Source organism: Eublepharis macularius, chromosome 8 (genome assembly GCF_028583425.1).
Source record: "Eublepharis macularius isolate TG4126 chromosome 8, MPM_Emac_v1.0, whole genome shotgun sequence".
Classification (NCBI taxonomy): domain Eukaryota; kingdom Metazoa; phylum Chordata; class Lepidosauria; order Squamata; family Eublepharidae; genus Eublepharis; species Eublepharis macularius.
Window position 1 is genome coordinate 101,504,453 of NC_072797.1, and position 20,909 is coordinate 101,525,361.

The window sequence follows — 20,909 nt, forward strand, 5'->3', positions numbered from 1 at the left end:
TTTACACGTTTGGAAAATCTGCCTTTCCAGTTGCAGCCGAGGGTCTTCCGAGCGCGGGGCGGGCGGGGGACTCTCGCCCGGCAGTCCCGGTGGACGGCGCTCCCCCTCCGGCTTCTCCCTCGGGAAACTCCAGCCAAACTGGCCAATCAGCGGGCGGGCATCGAGCCTCCCGCCGCGCTCTTTGGCCAAGGCGAGCGGATCGTTTGGAGCGGGATGGAGGGAAGGAGCTCGCGGTTTTTTTGGGGGGGGCTCTTCAAGCGTCTCGGGAATCGCCCTACAATAACCAAACGAGGCACTCTGGTCTCTGGGCTGCTCAGTAGTTACCACTTATATCGACGGGACTTAGGGCTAAGGAGATCTGGAGAATCGCTGTGAATTCAAACGAAGAAAGTCGCTGTTCTTCAAATCGTCCCTGAATGTATTCGTTTAGAAATAAGTTCGTGGCTCTTGGTGAGACCTGTGGCTGTGGGCCGCTTCCTATTGTTAAGATCCGGCTGCGAGATCAGACGCCTTTCTGCACTTCATTTACCCCCCTCCTCCTCCTAGACGCGTCTATTGGGACTGACACCCCGATTAAGCGTGCACACAGGGCAACTTTCAGCCCAGTCGTCTCCCTGGAAAAGTGGTCAAAATATAGGATTCCATACGTGGGCGAAAGTGGGGTTTTAAAATGCTGACGGTGAGAACAACCCACCCGGTGGTGTTTATCCTGCATTAGACGGAGGGGCATATAGAGGAATACAACGCAGCCTCTGGTGTAACTGGCGTTTCCCAGGCCACAACCCTGTTAATGCTGATCCAAACACCCCTACTTGGAAGTAAGACGGGGCCTCCGCGTTCCCGACTCAAATTCTGTTTTGCTTTTAAAACATGTGACTTGCCGGCGGGCCGTGCAGGGCAAGGGTGCTCAGCCGGAGGCCTCCCTGCGCTGGACGCTTTTGAAGCCCCCTCCCCTCCCCTCCCCAAGGGCGCCTTCGCGTCCCGCGTTTGGACCGGGACCAAGGGGCAGAGGCGCGACATTTACACCCGCGAAGTCGGCCGAAGCAGCGCAGCGGGGCCGGGGCTGGCGCGGAAAACTTCCGGGCTTCCCGCGCCTTTGCCCGGCCTCCTTTGATGCCCTGAGGCCGGGCTTTGCTCCAGAGGTCCCATTGCGGGCTGGTTAATCGCCTCGTTAAACGTGAGAACGCGCCACACGTTTCCGTGCCTGCCCGGCCGGGAGACCTGCAGGCTGGAAGGGCCTTTCCCGTGGGCGCGCCCGGGGCGGGGGCGGGCTGCGGAGCGCGCCGCCGCCGGCGCCCTGATTGGGACCATATGCCGGCGGCCCCTCGGCGCTATTCTTCGGGGCTCCCCGCCGAGCCGCCCGAGTCACCTGGAGGTGCCTCCTCCGGCCCCCGCGCCCAATTAGCGGCTTAGCCGCCCTGGCAACGGAGCTCCTGCGGCGAAGTTTACCGCGGGCCCCGCTTCTGAAAGGCTCTCGGCCGGGATCCCATTACGTGCTTGACTGACCCCTTTCTGCCAGCAGCAATGGGAGCGCCTCTGGTCAGGTGTTGGGTTACAATAGGCGCTCCGGCGGGGGACATCAATACAGACCCGGCCCGACGGGGAGATGTTGTCAAATACCAGGCCCGGAAAGCGATTCCCAGCCCAGGGGGAGGCCGGCGCGGGGGGGGGGGGAGGCTCGGCTCGAGGGAAAGGCGCCCCCCCCGTCTCACTCCTCAAGAATGCCTTTGAACGCCCGTCGGCCAAACGGCATCTCGCCACTGCCCGCCTCCTTCGGACCTGGACGGCCACGGAGGGCATCTCCCGGGGCTCACTCCGGCAGCAAACAGAGCTCCAAGAGGGGCTGCCGAGTGAGGAGCAGGCTGGCGCGGTGTGTCGAAAGGAGGCGTAGGCGCTTCCCCGCTCTCTACACAACTTCCCTCGGAGCAAGAGCCGGGCCAGTCGCACCTTAAAGCCCAACTAGGTCTCCAGGGTCTGAGCGTCCTTCAAGGGGATCCCAAAAGCTCAACCCTTGGAAATCTCGTTGGTTTTCAAGGTGCTATTGCGCCCGGCTGCAGACCAACACGGCTACCCACCAGAAACTACGTTTAAAGAAGGCGATTTTTCTATTTCTTCCTTTATCTAAATACGATCCTTTCCCATCATCTGTAGCTTTTTTAAAAGGAGGACGAGTTAGTTTCTTGACGGCCGATCCTGGCGCCCGACTGCTTTTTAGCTGTGGCGCAACATTTATCTCTTTCCAGCCTGTTTTTGATTATTTTATCCGGCCTCCTCAATCGGTTTATTTTCAAATGCCAGTTTCACCTTCTCCCGAAACGTCCTGGGCAGAATATCAAGATGGGGCTGCCTCTGAAAAAGTTTATATCCCTAATAAAAGAGTGGCAGGACTCGGTGCTGCTTTCCCCCCCTCCGTGGTTTTCCTTTCCTGGTCCAGTCAGTTTTTCAGTTCCCCTGTCTTAAGGTTACGAGCCAAAAAACAGACCTCACCTGCCTCCTCCTCAAAGCTGTCTTTCCTTTGGTAATTGTCCTAACTGGAAACGAAGAGAGGGTTCGTTTGAAGGTTACCACTTGGCCACCGGGACGATTTCTCCTCTTCGCTGCCTCCCTCTATTCTGGAGTTATTGCTAAAACAAAACAAAATGGCAAAGAAAATGGTCTTTAGAACTTCTGAAGAAATCGAAGGAAAGGGGCGGGAGGAGAATTCAGGCAACTCTCGGATCAAAAAGGGAGTGTTTAATCTTTCTTTCTTTTTAAAGAAACGGTTTCTTTTCCAAATCGGAGAAAATCCTACGTTTGAGGAAGAGAGCAATTTTTCAGAAGTAGAAGCTCTCCCACCCGGAAGCGTCCTCAATGCATCTCGCTGCTGAAAGATAAGTAAGACTCGCCGCCGAAGGAAACCAGTTTGGCATCCACCGCGCTCTATCAGCAAGTCAGTGTGGAGTGGTTGTTGCTTGTTTCTATTGCATCATTTCACATTTTCCCCTCTGTTCCTTACAGAGGGAGAAACTGATTTATTTCGATTTTGGACAGGGATTCCTGTGAGCCAGAATTTCCATAGAGGAAAGCGTCGTTTCTCGAGACCAGCTACAAAGATTTGTATTCACAGTTTAATATGACAGGGCTGCGTGTGAACACTCCATTTCTGGAATGACACAGGCAGACATTATTGGGGTCGTGGGTTTTACAGACCTCCCCCACCCCCTTACAGCAAAGGGCACCCCTTTCCCGTCCGCGCCAATGCTTGGGCCCTTAGAAACAACGTGACCTCCAGGTATTAGACTTGAGCAGATAAAGGGGCGCTCACGAGCTCAGCCTTTGCACCTCAGCACTAGGGCCGAGGGACCGAATGGGGGGAAGAAGGCTGCCTCCGGAGTTCCGCCCGGCTTCCCAGATCAGTTACCCTCGTTGGCCCCGCCGGGCAGCTCGATGCGGACTCCCTTCTCAGCCGCGCGGAGCCGCCGTGGCTTGCACCGGCTGGGGCCGAGTCGGGGCCCGTCGAGGCAGCGAGGGGTTAAAGCGAGAAGGCCCTCGTCGCGCCTCGGCCAATCGCTGCTCGGCAAAGTTGGAGAGGAGCGCCAGGCAGCCAATCGCTGGCCGGCATCTCCCACCCGGGCTTCTGCAAGCGGGCCAGGTGCGCGCACGGCGGGGCCCAGGGCCGGGGCAGCGCCGACTAAGCCCGCCGGCCAAGCCCGCCGGCCCGGGGGTCAAAAGGTGCCCGCCCAATACAGGCATCCTGCCGGAGCCAGCGAGGCTTTGCGAGCAGGCCTGCGAGTCCGGGGCCAGTTTGGGCGGCGGCGCGGTGCCCGAACCCGGCAGCGGGAAGCAGCCGCGCCCGCCTCTGCTCTGCTGCCCCTCGAGCCCGGGAGGGGCCCGGCCGGCCAGCCGGCGCAGCGCAGGGGGAGGCGCGGGAGGCGGGGCGGAGCGTGGGCCGGGGGCGGGGCGGAGCCGGCGCGGCAGAGGCAGAGGCAAGCGAGCCCGCGGCCGGCTCGGCCCCACTCCGCTGCGGCTCGGCCGAGGAGGCGCGCTGCTGCTGCTGCTGCTGCTGCTGCGCCGGAGACGGGATGCGCCGGGCGCCGGCGGGCTGCGCGCCATGAACGGCTACGGCTCGCCCTACCTGTACGTGGGCGGCCCGGTGGCCCCCCCAACCCGGGCGCCCCTGCAGCGGACGCCCAAGTGCGCGCGCTGCCGCAACCACGGGGTGCTGTCGTGGCTGAAGGGCCACAAGCGCTACTGCCGCTTCAAGGACTGCACCTGCGAGAAGTGCATCCTCATCATCGAGCGGCAGCGCGTCATGGCCGCCCAGGTGGCGCTGCGCCGCCAGCAGGCCAACGAGAGCCTCGAGAGCCTCATCCCGGACTCGCTGCGCGCCCTGCCCGCCGCGCCGCCCGCCGCCCCCGCGGCCGCCCCCGCCGACGGGCCCGCCGCAGCCCCGCACCGGCCCCCCGTGGAGCTGGCCGCCGCCGCCGCCCTGCGATGGGCCGCCGAGCAGCCGGCCGCCGTCCTGCCCGCGCAGCTGGCCAAAGCAGGTAGGTGGGCCCTGGCGGGCGGGGGGCGGGCCGGGGCGGCAAAGGCCCCTCGAAGCACTGCGGGCGGCCAGCTGCCGCTCCCTCCGCGCGTCCCGCCTTGGGGGTCGGCCGGGGAGATCTCGTGGCCAGCGCAGGGCGAGATGCCCCGGACTCCAAGCGGGGCTGAGTGGGTGTCGGGAGCGAGCCAGAAGGAAGATTTCGTCGCGGGTTGCGAGGATGGAGGCTGTGGAGCCCCCGAAGGCCGCTCCAGGGGAAGGAAGGCTGGCGTTATGGGGTCAGGGGGCGTCCGGGGCCCGGGCTTACGAGGGGAGCGGAGCGCTCAGGTTCCCCGAGCAGGTGGCAGCAGCGACTGCTCCTGGAGGCCGAGGGCTGCCGGGTCGCCCCTGCTGGGATGGGCTGCGCGGCGGGCAGGGCCAGGCGGCGGAGGGTTTCGCAGGCAGCAAAGGCAGAAGGTGCCCCCTCCCCCCCCCGCCCTGCCTTTCGCGCCCGCCTTGTCCTTCGGGATGGCGGCTGTGCTGGCTTAGGCTCTGCCCCTCTCCGGCGAGAGCAAAGCCCGAGGGAGGGCGGGAGCGGCTCGGGGTGGGCGCCAGCGACAGGCGCTGCTTTTCTTCGCTGCTGGTCCTGCGATGGAGGCTCCGTTCCCCTCCGCGATCTCCGACGTGGCAGCGAAGCCCAAGCGGTCGACCGCCCCCCGCCATCCCCATCCCCAACAAATGCAGCGTTGTAAGAAATCCCGCGGCCGCCTCTGTTTCAGGCCCGCGCACAACTGAAGGAGGGGGGCGGCTTTAGCTGCCCAGGTATAACGTTTTTGTGCCTTCCACCTTTGCTGGGTCCGGAATCCGCGCCGAGCTCTTCCTCGGGCGTTTTGAAAAGTCAAAATATTTTAATTTCTCCAAAGGTCGAATAAGTTGCTCCGAGGCATCGCGCGCGCGCGTGTTGTTAAAACCAAACTAGTGCAACAAGTGTGTGTGTGAGAGAGATAGAGAAGGAGAGCGCTGGAGAGCTTGCGCGCTTACTTGGGAGTAACTCCAGATGGGCAAGCGGTGTGAGTCTGAAGGCGCAAAATGAAACCGGAGCCCAGTGGCGCCCTGAGTTTATGCGGGGCTAAATCTCGCCAGGCTTTAAGGTGTCGCTGGGTCCCGTTTTCTTTCATGCCATTGAACTCCCTGGAGTTGGCTTGCGAGTGAATTGCCGTAGAGCAGCAGCAGCGCTTTTGATTTTAGCTGCTGTTGACTCACCTCCAGCTCTTTTCTTCCGCATCTTTTATTGGGCAGGTGGCCTAAAGCCTTTGGATTCAATGTCACGGGGCTCGGCCCCAATCCCAGCGGGGTCCAGCGGAGATCAAGGAGCCGAGTGCACCTTCCAGCCGCCCGGGCCCTGCTGAGTGTGTGTGTGTGTGTGTGTGTGTGTGTGTGTGTGAGAGAGAGAGAGAGAGAGAGAGAGAGAGAGAGAGAGAGAGAGAGAGAGAGAGGTCAGTGGCCTAAAACGGCTAGACTCGGGACCTTGTCCCAGTTTGCCTCTTTCTTACCAAGCCAGAGGCTTTGCCAAACGGTGGTTTGCATGGCGGTGCAGGAAATCAGCGCTTTGAAAAGGCAGAGCCCAGAAATCGTTTGCAGCGGAGTGGAATTGGACATTAGGCAGGAATGTGTGCGAAAAACTGGCCTCTAGCGAATCTGATGTCGATAGCGCGTCTGCGCTATTCTTTTTAGCTCGGTTTGGCGGTTTCCCTTGTTTGTTTGGTGGTTCTGCTCTTCTGCTAATGAGCAAATTGTGGACGGCTTAAGATCCGCTTCTGCAAGGAACCCTGAGCGACGCAAGTCCTCTTGGCAAGGCTCGTGTTCTCCAGGAGGCCACTTGGACTGAAGCGGCTGTAGCCCCGCACCTTACGCGGAAGTCCTCTGGGTTTAACAAAATCGTGAATTATCATCCGGCCTCTAAGGTTACCGCGATGCCTGGCGCAGCTCTTGAGGGCCGCCCCTGGCTCCTCCGGGGCGTCCTCCCTGAGGCCTGACTTTGGCGAGGCAGGGCTCGAACTCGTGCGGAGAAAGCGGCTCTTTGAAACCTGGCCACAGCGAATGAGCATCAAGGTGGGGTTTTTTACACCCACATTCTATAAACAGGTTGCCACAAGTTCATTTATTTTTTAAAAAAACTTGCTGCGGATTGTAGCTTTCTCCCCCAAACTAAATCCGGATTCGTTATGCCATAATCCCCTCTGTCCGGTTTAAATCCACGATTCGTTTTATAGTTTCTCTTTAGGAGAACAGGGACTACTAACCTGATTAGTGATCCTGATGAAGGAGCCGGGAGGTGTTGTTCCAAGGTAAACGCTGCTCATGTTTTAGCAATCCCTGTTATGTGGCTTTCTGCCTTCCGAGACTTTTTCAAATCGGAGACGTAAGCAGACATCGTGGTCCTTTGCAATATTTACTCAAAATTAAGCCCCCTTAAGTTCAGTTGAACTTCGCCTACCAGGAGTGAGTGGGCTTTGAACGGGAACAAAGGCTACCGGAGCAGGGGTCCTTCGGTCCAAGGCGCCGGGTGCGTCCTGAACCCGAGCGCTTCGGTGGAGGCGGAAAGGCTTTAATGCTTTAAATCCCCGAACTTTATTCAAGGGCCAAGGGGGTCAACCCGCACCCAGCGCCGAGGACAACATCGTGGTGTTATTCAGCAGCTGTCGGTTAAGGGCGGCCGAGCTCTAGGGGCGCTGCCTGGCTTTCAAAGTCCAGCTAGACCGCGCGGAACTCGGGGCCGCGCTCCCTCTGCTCCGGGCCCTCCTCCTCCCCCGAATGCTGCCGAATGAATCCCTCGCCTGAAGGCAAGTCTGGCCCCAAAGGCGACTCCTTCCTCCCCCACCCCGCCTGGCCCTCCTTTCTGCAACGCCGCCGGATCGAGGCCGCAGAAGAGGCGCAAGAGGGGTTCGGACGGCGCTCTAGCTGGTGGATTGAAATTGGCAGAGTTTTTCACGGACCTTTTCGGGTGGCCCCTTCGCCTCCCGCGCAGCTTCTTACGGATCAGCTCATCGCTTGATCTTTTACGAGTTTTTTTTAAACAGGGAATGTAAGACGGCGGGGCGCTTAAAATAACTGGTTTATTGGGCTGGTTTTAAAATCTTTTCTCCTTTATAAGACCCACACAATTGGTACTATAATTTTAAGCAATCTTGGGGCAGAAAGCGTATTCCTATTCAAAAAAAGGCTCATTTTAAAGACAACAGATTTCTTGTGGCACAAATTTTCTTTCCATGGGCTAGACAGAGCCATGGGCCAACCAGTTGCATTTCCCAGTAAACAGGCACCGAGTCGGGCCGCGCAACTTCCTGATCTTCCGCCCTTTCCAAGATCGAGTCGCGAGATCCTATCCGGTTAAATGGATTTTAATATAGTCGCCGGTTTTCGAGTGCGTTTCGGATCACCGTTAGCAATTCGGGGGTGGCTAATGTGCCATTATTTGGAAGTCCGGGGCGATTCTTCTGGGCGGTGAAGCCACAGTTCCTACCCTCGAAGCAGAAAAAGGAACCCAGAGCAAGTGAGGAGCGACCGGAGCTTGAACCTCGGTAAAATCGCGCTCCTCGCCTGGGAGAGCGGCCTCTGCTTATTGCTGGCGCTGCGCGAGGTGACGGTTTCGGCCTCTTCCCGCTATAACGGAGAAGAACACCGACGGTCGAGATGCAGCCCCTTGAGTGCAAACGCAGCGTTTCCTTCCCAGTGGCCCGGTCAGATCCGCCCTCCTGAGCCCTTAAAATGCACCGCCGAGCTGAGATCCCGGGAGGGGGGGTGTCGTTGCAGTTAGTAGGGGAACTTTTAAAAAACCCGAGTCTGGCTGAACTGCGGGGAGTAACTTAGCGGCCAGGAATGCCGGCTGCAGAAGGCGCAGCCTTTACTCAGAGTTCCTCTGTGGTGCCGAAGTCAGAGGCTCTGGGAAAATAAAACGGAGGAGGGGGGTGACGTTGTCCCCACTGGGGGAAAAGCTGGGGCATCAGAGAAGCTCCTTAGCCTTCAGGACCCCCCCCCCCCCAGCAGTCCGTCTCATCCGCCGCAGTACATTTGGACTCACCGGATTCCGTTCCAGCTGCGCCCCCGATCCTGTACGTTCGTTTCCTTGGAAGCGAGTTCTTCATTCAAGCGGGTGGAACGATGGTCGCGTCGATTTCCACAGAGGGACTCGACTTCGCCTCTGCATCAGATTTGCCAGGGACTAAGCACCCCCCCCCCCCGCCCTCGTGTAAATTTCTGTGAGTGTCTTGAAGAGCCGATTGCTTCGGAAGGAACCTCCACGCTGGGGCTGGTGGGGAGTCCGAGGCTGCGCGGACAAACCCTTTCCCTGGCAGGCCGTGGTTTCCCCGGGATTTCCCCCTTTCGTTCTGGAGTAGATTCGGCTCTAGTGCCCTGAAAGACGCGGCGCTTCCCTTCCCGGGCTTGGGCTTTCTTGGGCAAGGGGAGGCGGAGAATCGTTTCCCCTTTGGCTTGGGAGGCGAAAGGGCTGCTCGACAGATCCGAGCTCCGACTGGTGTCGCGGAGGGTCTGCTGCATTCCTGGGCAACATCGAGTCGTGGCGAGACTGGGGAGGCAAGCCCGGCGATGTGCGTAGGGACATCGGGGGGCATAGGCCAGGGCGGCTGAGGCTGACGCTTGGAAGGCCGGGATTTGAACCGCAGCGGCCGTGCGATTGAACCCCATTAACACCAATGAACTTTAAAAAAATGCCCTGCTTGATCGCAGTGGGGATCAAATACAACCACATCGTTCTAATTTTTTCCATCACAACAGCCCTGTGAGGTAGGTTAGGCAGAGAGAGACAGACAGACACACACAGAGAGAGAGACTGGCCCCGCGGGTATTCGAACCTGGGTCTTCCAGTTCGTAGTCTGACACTCTAACCGCTGCATCAGGCATAAGCATGTGTGAGTAAAAACGGTGCAGAATACTTGTTGGAATCAGAAGGGCTCTGGCAAAAGATGTTGGAGTAATTGGAAGGCGCGATAGACGCTCCCCCTCACCTCCCAGCCTATTTGGAAGGATTCTCTTTCTCAGGAAGGCGACTAAGCCCCAGTGTTCTCAATGTTAATAACCCTCAGTTTTTATCTGTGACAATAATGCTGTGGGATGTGGATGCGGGGATTGTGAGGGCCGAAGCAAACACGAGCAGCCTCTCTGCATCCCGAGGAGGGGGCTTCGGCCTGCCACCGCACGCCCAGCATGACTTTTAAAAAATCGGTATAATTGCCGGCGAATTACTACCATTACACTTTTTCATTCTACCCCTTGGGAATAGCAGCCACCCAATAAGTATAAGTTGAACTACTGGGCGTCTGTTCCCAGTTTATTACTATTTGAACTATATTTGACTGCAGGTGGAAGATTAGAAGGGAGGTTACAAATCCAATGACTCCTGCCCGGTGCCTGTAAATGTCCTTAGGACTGCTGTCTGTCTTCAGCAAGCACCTGGCAAACCAGGGCTACGCTCCTGTTCGGATTTACTTGGGAGTAAATCCTACTGAACATATTAAAACTTCCAAATACTTTTCTCTTAAAGTTGCTCTCCCAACAGTGCAAAAATTAATGCTGGATTAAGACAATAACTTCAAGAGATAAAGGTAGAACTTTGGATTGGCAGCAGTGGGATCTGCCCCCCACCCCAGACCTTCCTCTTGAGCCAAAGCGTCCTTCACCGCTGGTGGCTCTCTTCCTGCACATGAAATTAACCCAGGCACCTTGAGGGCTTGTAAAAACAGGCTGGGTATAATTCTTATTCAGACATGTAGATGGCAGGAAAAAAATTCAGAATCAAAGTCTAAAGCGTCTCTCTTTGAAATGGCAGGTTTTCTGGTATATGTGGCTAGCAGTTTCTTTCTCTCAGGTACATTTTGACGCTCAAGTCTATTGGTTTTTCCTTCCCTGTTGTGAAACCTCAGACTTTTTGCAACTGGTGAGACTTGTGCTACTGACTTTAAAGGAAGGGGCAATTAACTCATTTTGTTGAGTCCTCTCTCTCTCTCTCTCTCTCTCTCTTTCTCAGTTCACAACAAAAAATCACATCACTCTCATTTTAAGAAGATATGCAAAAAATAAATCATCTGTATCTGCCCCAAAAGATAAGAAGAAAATACTGGAAAAAAATGAACACCTCCTATTTTTCCACAGTTTTACTTAATGGAAAAACTGCATTTAAAAATTTTACATGTGCAAAATGGTTCTATATTTGTTATATTGTTGCTCAGTGTAACATGTGCAAAATACTATTGAGAATGTCTGATGTTTATATAAGAATGTTTGTTTTTTCTTAATAGAAATACTTCTGTTCTAGCCTGTTATACCCCTAGAAGGCAAGTTCCTAACATCGTTGCTATGGGATCAAAGGGGAGGAGTGAACTCTCAAGTTCTTTTGTTTTGTTTGCCTGCTTGTTTAGCACCTTGCTTTACAAAAAGTGTAGCTGTTATACTGAGAATACCAGGCAAGGCAAAATACTTGCATTAAAAAAAACCCCTGCCCTGTAGAATTTACTCAAGACTTGAGAAGAAGATTGTAGTCCAGTACTGCAATTCTGCGTACATTTACAGTAGTAGAATTTCATCCCAACACAGCAGGTATGGGATCTAAGTGTAACTGGAAGTATGTTGAATGGAGTTCAGCTGAACATAGGAAAAATATGCTTTGCATAGCATCCTGAGAGTTTGCTTAGGTTGAGCAGCAGATTGGAAGCTGTATCCCCAAAGAATTAGAACAAACATCTGCTTAAATTACACCCCCGTCTTTAAGTAGCTAGCATATTGGACTTTATGTATAGCATCATTCTCTGGGGGAATTTATAAATGCTCTCATGAGCAATGCTTATTCGGCCCATTAAGAGAGCTCTTTGCAACTTTCTGTTCTTAATTGACTTCACGGGAGCTAACACCTTAATCACATTGGCCTGCATCCAGCCAGAGGTAAGCAGAGTTAAATCTCATTTCAGGGAGAGAAATTTAAGTGCTTGTTTGACTCTCTCCTCCTGAAATCAATGGGACTTAAATGTGCTTAACTGGATCACACCCATTGCTTGTTCAGTAATCCTGTTTTCAGTTTTTCAGTTCCATGCCAATTTCCCTACTTAGCTCTCTTTGCTGCATTGTCTGAAGTCGTTGCAACTGGACCCTGCCTTATGTGACCTTCAGTCACAGCCCTCAACTGTCATAAGAGATTCGCCATTTTTATTGGTGCACACGTGTTCAAGCAAGGGATCCACGATGGGGCTGCATTGGCCTCTGGGTTGCTTTGGAACAGATGCTGCTAAAGGCCAGAAATGTCTAGAGATTTCGGGCTGCTTTGGTAGGAAGAGGGCCTGAGGCCCCCCCCCTTTTGTTAAACCAGAAACAAACCCTTCTTCTAGCAGTAGGAACGGAAGCTTATAAATCTGATGGATAGAAGCACTATTGACTTGCACACTTTTTTCTTTCACTGATATATGAACTTCTTGGTTTAAAAGATTACAGTAATCACAGGAGGACAGTGTAAATCGAATCGGATAGCAATAACTTTCGGAGAAGGTCAGATTCAAGTGAAATGTTACCAGGCAACAGGCATTTTGTTTGCAAAATACAATCAAAGAGCATTGATGAGAAATTCTTCCCTGCCAGCTAGTCAGCACTTTCTGCTTAACAGCTTTGAGGGCGGAGGGGGAGGGAGTAAATCTTCATCAATCACATGCCCCAGAGTGCTCCCTTGGGCCAGGCTGCTGCTTCTCAAAGAGAGGAGCAGGCGCTTGTTGGCTGCCTTCAGTTTCCTGAAAAATTAGACGGAAGGATTAGGTCTGTCGAGGTCCTGCATTATTCAGGCTTAAGATTGCCAACTTTTAAACCGGGCTTGCTAGATGTCCCTTAAATATCAGTTTGACCTGCAGCAATTATCAAGTGATGTTATTGAGCTCCATGCCAAGTTCAGCTGCCCATTTCCACATCTTAACTCTCTTAAAGGATCAGGACACTTTCCCCCTGCCCAGTTGGCAACTTTATTCAGGCTGTGGATCCAGCAGGGCACCAAGTTTGTAAATGCCCCTTAATGGGAGTGTGTGCCCCTCGAAATCTGAACTAAGAAGTAGTGACATCAGCAGGTAGCCGATGGTGCCTTGAACAGCAAGTGGCAATAAAGTCTGCAAATTGTTTATCAGGCGATGTAATGCATCAAGCAAATGAATGTGGGTCATTGCTGGGGTAAACGACAATTCTAAGTGTGCTTACTAGCAAGTAAGCCTAATGTAGCTCATTGGGACATTTCTGAATAAACAAGTTTAAGATTACACTGTCAAATCTTGCAACACAAACATCATTGAAGATTTTTCTTTTGAAGCAGAGATAAAACTGAAGCACAACTCTTAAAAATAAAAGTCAAGAGTGGAAATTATTCAGTACATTTTCTTTTTCAGATGCTAATGTTACTTGATTTGAACTACATTTTATTTCAGAAATCTAGTAACTCAAATGGTTCATTTTACTTAAAAGAGGTACCACGCTGCTTCGGGGGAACTCATAGTGGATTTAGAGCTAGGTTCAAAACACTTTAGTCCAGTCTTGTTCCACCTACACTGGCTCCCAATTTGCTTCCAGGCCCAATTCATTGTAATGTAAACTCCTCTGTGGCTTGGGGCCAGCATACCTTAAGGACCATCTACTACCCAATCACTACTATCATTTTTGGAGATTCTGCTTCAGGTACTTCTGCCATTTGAAATTAGACAGTCAGCAAGAACTGGCTTTCTTGGTTGTGGTGCCAAAACTTTGGAACTCCTTCCCTAAGGAGATTCATCTGTCCCCATCTTTTGCCAGCAGGTGAGGACTTTTCTGTTAGGGTTGGCATTCCCTCACTGATTCTCACTGATCTTTCCTCCAGTTCAAGTATTTAGCTTTAATTCTTATTAATTGTTGTGTGTGTGTGTTAATCTTGTTTTAATGTTTTTATTGTTCACTGCTTTGGGGACCCTAAATTAGGTGGAAAGGCAGCTTGAAAATGGTTTAAACAAAATAAATTTCATAGAACAACATGGCAATCATATCCTTTTATTTTTCACTTGACCGGTTTTAGGAAGTGTGGAATGCTTTTGAAGAGGGGGGCAGTGCTTATTTAAGGCTCACGTGGAATTCAGAATGTAAGACAATTTTAATGCAACAGCGAAGCCTCCCCCGTTTTCATCAGTTTGGGTTTTAAATGGAGTCAGGCCTGGACTGAACTCCTGTTTCAGTGAAGAACTATATACTGTAGTTAGAATAATGCTTACATAAGGAACATTTGCAATATAACTTGATATACAAGAACAAACATGGCATTTTTCCAGTATGCTGTACAGATAGCAATGTATATATGAACACAAATATTCTTCCATCATTATCACATCCTAATTAGGTCTTCCTCAATTTGTATCTCATGACTGGAAAAAAGAAAACATATTTCTGTAGACTAAGGGTAATTACGGCTTAAGACTGTGGACTCTCACAGAGACATCTAGTACTTTCCTTAAATTTTTTTTCTTGAATAATAATAATAGTAATAATAGTAGCAACAACAACAACATTCGATTTATATACTGCCCTTCAGGATGACTTAACACCCACTCAGAGCAGTTTACAAAGAATGTTATTATTATCCCCACAACAAAACACCCTGTAAGGTGGGTGGGGCAGAGAGAGCTTCTAGAAGCTGTGACTGACCCAAGGTCACCCAGCTGGCTTCAAGTGGAGGAGTGAGGAATCAAATCCGGTACTCCAGATTAGAGTCCCGTGTTCTTATCCACTACACCAAACTGGCTCTCAATAATCAGCCTGAGGTAAATTTCTTTGTAACATTAACAGTTGTGTAGGGAACTATGAAAGCTGAATGGTTATATTACTTTATTAAACTATTAAATATTAAAATTACTCTTTACTCCATGATTGGAGAATAGGGACAATAAAATTTCACAAAAGTTTAGTCCCAGCAGCAACCCAATGTAATACCTTTATCACAGTTAAACTTATTCAAAGGCCTGATCAAAAGTTAACCATCTTCCTAAAGGTCAGAATGGATGGCATCAGCTGAGCCTCCTGGGGCAGGGAGTTTTGTAATCTTGGTGCCACCATCAAGATGGCCCTGTTGTAGCTGCATACCAAACCAGTGATGGTGGAGTTGCATAGCATCTCCAGATGACCCAAGCGTATAAGCTGACTCTTGTTGGAGAAGGTGGTCCTTCAGGAAATCTGATCTGGAACTGTCATGTTCAAAGTGCTTTGAACTGAGTCTGGAAACAAACTGGAACCTGAAGAAGCCAGACTCAAAAAAGCATGCTGTATCCCTAATAATTTATTCCAGTCAACAAGCAGGGAGTTCCATTTTTGGAACAACTGCACCAGGGGTCACCAGAACATGTATAAACATGGGCAGTTCAGGTTTGTCTGATGAAAAGTACTTCTGCTCCTAGCCTCCGCCTGTGTATAGAATAGCAAGATTGTGTCCGGAAGTGTTAATGAGAGCTATTGTTTTATAAACGTTGTGAATTTTATTCTAATAAACTTGCATTGCCACCTCATTTAAAAAAAAAAACAGTTTCTGATGCACAGTGACCTAATCATAAGCTGTTTTGGGGTTCTGACCTAACTTAAGTATGAAACGAATAATGTGATTGTCAGAAGGGAACCACAGGCTGATTTAAAGAACCCCCCAGCCATCCTTATTTGAATGGCAATGATAAAATATGTAGAATAGAAAAAGCTCCAAATGATTTTTATCATCGCACATGTCATTAAAACTGCACTGAAAACACAAAAAGGATAATGTTTCTCATTTGAAATTCAAAATTCATTTTTATAGATATTAATGGATATTTAAGTTGTCTGTTTTTAGAATGACAATTGTACATCAGTTTAAATAGTATATCTTTTACTTGCCTGTGAACAATATAAAAATTAATGTACCCAAATTATTTATATGCTGCGGTTGAATGCAAAATCTGTACCATAAGACAAGTGTGTTTTGAGGTGTATGCGCTCCTTGGTTATTTAAGAGGTACTGTTGACAGCTTATGCCTAGCATTGTTTGCCTAATTAAAAAATGTTTGAGACCAAAAATCTTTTTAAAAAAACACGTCTTTTTGTTTTCTGTGATTTTGTTAGGGAAACACATGTTTTAATCAGCTTGCAAAGCAATTAAATTAAAAGAAAAAATCAGGATAGAGTACTGGTTTATATAAGCACTTTTTTGTGCCACGTACTATAAACACAGTTATGGTTAAAAAGGGCAGGAAAAGAACCAAGGATATTTTCAAAATGTTTAATATAGATTATGATACAGTGTGAAAACTGAGTCATCAACATGTAGACTTTCCAAGCTAGTTGATTAAAATTGGCCTCTGATTTATGTTTAGATTCCAAAATGGCTTAATGTTCAAATGTTAGTGATGACCAATAAAAAGTATTTCATTGCACAAATAGTTCCGTCTAAAAATAGGTCAGTCTTGGTTTACAGCTGAAGACAATGAAACAATCTGCTGAAAATCTTCTGGATCACTGATTTTCTATTGCAATCATGCTAGTCTACATGATACTTTTAAAAGTATGTGCATTTGTCAGGGATGATTTTATAATTATAGGATGACAAGCAGGGGAGCTGCAAGGACTTGTGGGGTCATCTAATCTTCCCCTTTCCCTCTATTTCTTTTCTCTCCTCCCTGAAACCACATACTGCCTGCCTCTTTTGCTTCTTCTTTCTCTCTTTCCCTCCCACCAGCCAGCCTACCTTTATCTGCCCCCACCCCGCCCGTCTCCAGCTTTCCCTCCTTCACTCCTCCCTCCCCTCCCTCTGGTAGCCTTTATCCAGGAAAAGTATGACCTAGTTGTGCAGGGCCGGCTGCCAGGCCAGGCCCAGTTATGTGGTAGGGAACCCATGAGGACTTGCAGGAGACACCTCATTTCCTCTGCCTTTCTTCAAAATAGGGACCAAAGCAGGTTACATCATTCTCCTCACCTCCATCCTGTGAGGTAGGTTAGGCTGGCTCCAAGTTACTCTTTAAGCTTCCACACCAGAATGATAATTTGAACCTGTGTCTCCCAGATCCTAGACTGAAGCTGTAACTGCTATACGACACTGGTTTGCATGGGGTGGCTTGGGGGAGTAATGCAAATCAGGTGGTAGCAAGTAACCTAGTGTTTACTTCCAGGCCTGACCCCAATTAATCCTCCATCAGAGGTCAAAACAGGCCTGTCTCTGGCCCTGCTCCTTTCCACCTCCCTTTACTGACAGAAACCAAGGCTGGCAATATGGTCGAGGTTGCCTAGCAAAGGCCACTGGAGCATTCCATTCTTAAAGCTACAGGTGCTCCCTCTATTACTTACGGGGTTAACCACCCTAGGTTTTTTTAATGGTTCCAGATTTTTCTGCAAACCTGGGTCTTTTTTCTGGTTTGTAGAAAAATGTCTTGTCTGTTCATAGCTCCACTCTCTGGATTTAAATATCTACAGATTTGGCCATGTTAAGAATTAGATATATTGATGTTTCCTGATTTCATGAAAAGATATTGCTGAGGTATATAAGTAGTCTTGCAACAACAGGTACAGAGTATTCCAGGATGTAGCTCCTTATTTTTATTTATTTATTTATTTATTTATTTATTTATTTATTTTTGTTTCTAATCTGGGATCACTCGAGTCTAGTTCATGCTGCCACTTTATATGTTGCTGCGTTAAATCCTTAAAGGGCAGACAGTGCTCTAGTCCAGGCTATCTTTCAGCACCAAGGCACATGTTTTGTCCTGAAGAAATGCTACCACCAAAGTGAGTGAGAAAGCGTGATCTGGCTGTGATGTACGGCAGCTCATTTGACACTTTCCAAAATGAGGAATAAGCTTTCCTTTAATGCCTGTCTGTTAATGCCTGAATGGAAATACATTGCGAAAATTAACTTGTGTAAATTAAAACACAAATGTACACGTATTACTCTTAATTTGACATGCATTCTTGTGCACAAAGCATGTCAGTTACATACACTGTACCTTGCCTACCTTGCAGGGTAGTTTTGAGGATAAAATGGAGAAGGGGGAAATGTTGTAAGCCACTTTGTGTCTTAATTGGGGGGGGAATGGGGTACAGATGAAGTAAAACAAATTAAAATAGAAATGTTTTTGTGCTCACAGCAAGGGTTAACTCTATGGCTTTCTATTTTACAGATATGACTGAAGACCGGTTGGGTGACACCAGTGGAGTAGACAGCACCGAGACTTACAATGACAAAGAGGCAGACCAAAGGAGTTCCCCGGACGTGGCAAAGGCCAAGAGCAGTTTCACTCCGGAGAGCCCTGAAATTGTTTCTGTGGATGAAGGTGGTTATGCAGGCCAGAAAAACAGTGGAAGCAGCGACAGCCGGCCGGGGAGCCCCAAGTACCAACCAGAGCAAAATCACCTCCTGATTGAAGGTCCATCAGGAACAGTTTCTCTGCCTTTTGGCTTGAAAGCTAACCGGCCACCTCTGGAAGTGTTAAAAAAAATCTTCCCCAATCAAAAACCAACAGTGCTTGAATTAATCTTGAAAGGCTGCGGAGGGGACCTGGTGAGTGCAGTTGAGGTCCTTCTATCTAGCCGGTCCTCGGTAGCTGGTGGAGACCGAACTGCAGAATCAGAAGGTCTGGTTTTGCCTTCAAACGGCCACCTTTTTGAACACACACTGAGCTCTTACCCTATTTCTTCCTCCAAATGGTCTGTCGGCTCTGCCTTTAGAGTCCCAGATACTCTTAGGTTTTCTGCTGATACTAGTAATGTTGTGCCGAATCCACTGGCTGTTCCGCTACAGCATCCGTTCCCCCAGCCACCCCGGTATCCACTGATGCTGAGGAATACTTTGGCGAGAAACCAGTCCAGTCCATTTCTGCCTAATGATGTGACCCTGTGGAACACTATGACGCTGCAGCAACAATACCAGCTGAGGTCTCAGTACGTCAGCCCTTTCTCAACCAATTCTACCAGCGTTTTCCGAAGTTCTCCTGTCCTTCCTACACGCCCGTCAGAAGATCCCCGCATCTCAATCCCTGATGACGGATGCCCAATTGTGTCAAAACAGCCTATTTATACAGAAGATGACTATGACGAACGGTCTGACTCCTCAGACTCTAGAATACTAAACACATCTTCCTAGAATGAGGATCATTTTGCCCTGCGGTGGAACTGCTGGGCCTCAAAAGGAAAGAATCATGCCTGTGTAACTATATAAAAAGTGACTCTGCTTGTTACTATTGTTTAGCAATAAAGACCTAACTTATTTTATTTCTTGCACTTCACTGGAAAATGCCAAATAGCTACTATTTCATGGCTTTAGTGCTGAATGTTTATGACAGAAACAGGAAAAAAAGAGATTTTTTTTTTAAAGCATAGTTGTGAGAAACTTAGAACTGTGGAAGATCTAAAACAGAGCAAAAGCCTTGCATTTTTAGACAACCGGGAATGTTTAAAAGATATTGTACTTGAATGCGATGTTCAAAGAGAGGACTCCTCAGGATATAAGAAATTTTAATAGCAAATATTTCTGTGACAAATGGATGAAACAGGGACCTTGTTGATTTTATGACAATAATCATCCTGGTGTGAAAGCCAAGAGCTGTGGAAGAGACTGGGTAGAGTGAACTGCTCGAGTGCTGTTTGAGCTTGGACACTTTTTAGAGACACCTTAAAAGCGACTCTCTTTTCACAGGCTAGATGAAAACACGGATAACGTCAGTGTAAAGTCAATTACAGCTGTGAGTTGCATGAGACTGTCTTGTGAAACATGAACACATGATTAAACATTGTCAGGTTAATGTAGCATGCTAAGGACTCTAGGGGGGAAAATAAACTCAGATGATGGTCTTGAGTTTCACCTGTCATTTGTAATTTTGAGAGAGGCAGTCCCTATGGAGAGAAAGCCAGGTCTACAGGTAGTGCAAATGTGAACCTGCTTTCGTTATCTGGAGCCAGAGCAACTGAAATGGGTGTGGTAAAAAGATTATTTGATAGATGTGCTGAATAATTTGGGGGGATCAGCTGAATATGGCTATGTATTTTGGAGAGTGTGTTCACATTTGTGTAGTTTAAAATAGTTAAAATATCTAGATAACTTTCAATACCCCTATATTTTTGCAGTTACCATTGTAAAGTCTTCTAAGCAACAGTTCAGATATCCAAGGCAAATTGTGCGATTATGTTAATATTTCTTTTCCTCATGGAGTTCTGTTTGTGTGAAGTCTCACATTACACATCCTAGAAAATCCTGTACAATGGCTCAAAGTTGAGCAATAGGTGGTCTGTCTGGGAGCATCTTTAATCATTGTGGCATATATCTGGCCACTCTTCTCAGCAACGTTTTAAGCCATCTCCAACTGAAGTGACTGTTCCTTGAACAGATGAGCCACTTAAGTTGGAGGAAGGTCCCTTCAGCTGGAGGAAATTCCTCTAGTCTTGACAGGATCCATGCCAGTCTGAATGGGCCAAGTGGACCACTCCAGCTCAGCAAATTGTGTGTGGTAAGGGAACCAATTTCTGAAGCCCTTGTCTTGGGCCAAGCCAATTCAGAGCTTAATGAATATTTTTCCTCACAATTTTTGCTTCATGGGATACTTTTCATACAGCTAATGGTAAATTCTTCAAGATAAAAAGTCAGCTGAAAAACAACCAAATATTATTTTGCATCCAACAAACATGTACAAATCCATAAAATCTGTAGATGGCATGTGCTGAGTCACAGGGCTGATTCTGCACCCTTTCCTTTTTGGACTCTAATGCCATGATGCATACAAGTTCCTTGCTATGTTGGCAACCAACTCCCTCACTCCATGTCAGTACTATTGCCTGAACTCTAGCAAACCTTAGAAATACCTGGGCCCTGAAGGCTGCACAGCTGTCCTTTCTCCACAGGCAAGACTATGAGTGGCCTGTACATTAGCAACTTCCCCTGCCGGGGAATTAGCCACTGACAGGTACCGGATGATAGCTGTTGCATCTGGCAAAGCTCATGATTTCAATGTGCCTCATGATACTGGGAATTTGTTGCAAGAAACCAATACGGCTCCCCTTTTGGGACAATTCCCCCAAGTAATTGTAGCTGTGTGGTCTTTGGACTCCAGGTATTCCTGGGATTTGCCAGGGTGAAGGGTCAATGCTTGGGCAGATTCTTGGATGCAGCAGAGCTGTGGATGAGAAGCTAACAGTGCAATCTTAAGTACAGCCACATCTTCCGAAGCCCATTAACTTCAATAGAAGGGTGTCACTCTGCTTAGGTCCAGAGGAGTTAGCCGTGTTAGTCTGTAGTAGCAAAATCAAAAAGAGTCCAGTAGCACCTTTAAGACTAACCAATTTTATTATAGCATAAGCTTTCGAGAATCAAGTTCTCTTCGTCAGATGCCTGATCAAAACTGGGAAT

General features: G+C 49.4%; 1 protein-coding gene across 1 annotated transcript; it reads left to right on the forward strand.

The window, feature by feature from the left end:
- Window positions 1-4,090: 4,090 nt before the first annotated feature.
- Window positions 4,091-18,653, forward strand: DMRT3 (doublesex and mab-3 related transcription factor 3). Its single transcript, XM_054987420.1, has 2 exons — window positions 4,091-4,526; window positions 17,692-18,653. Exons 1-2 carry the CDS (start codon window positions 4,091-4,093, stop codon window positions 18,651-18,653), a joined length of 1,398 nt encoding a protein of 465 aa, XP_054843395.1.
- Window positions 18,654-20,909: the final 2,256 nt, after the last annotated feature.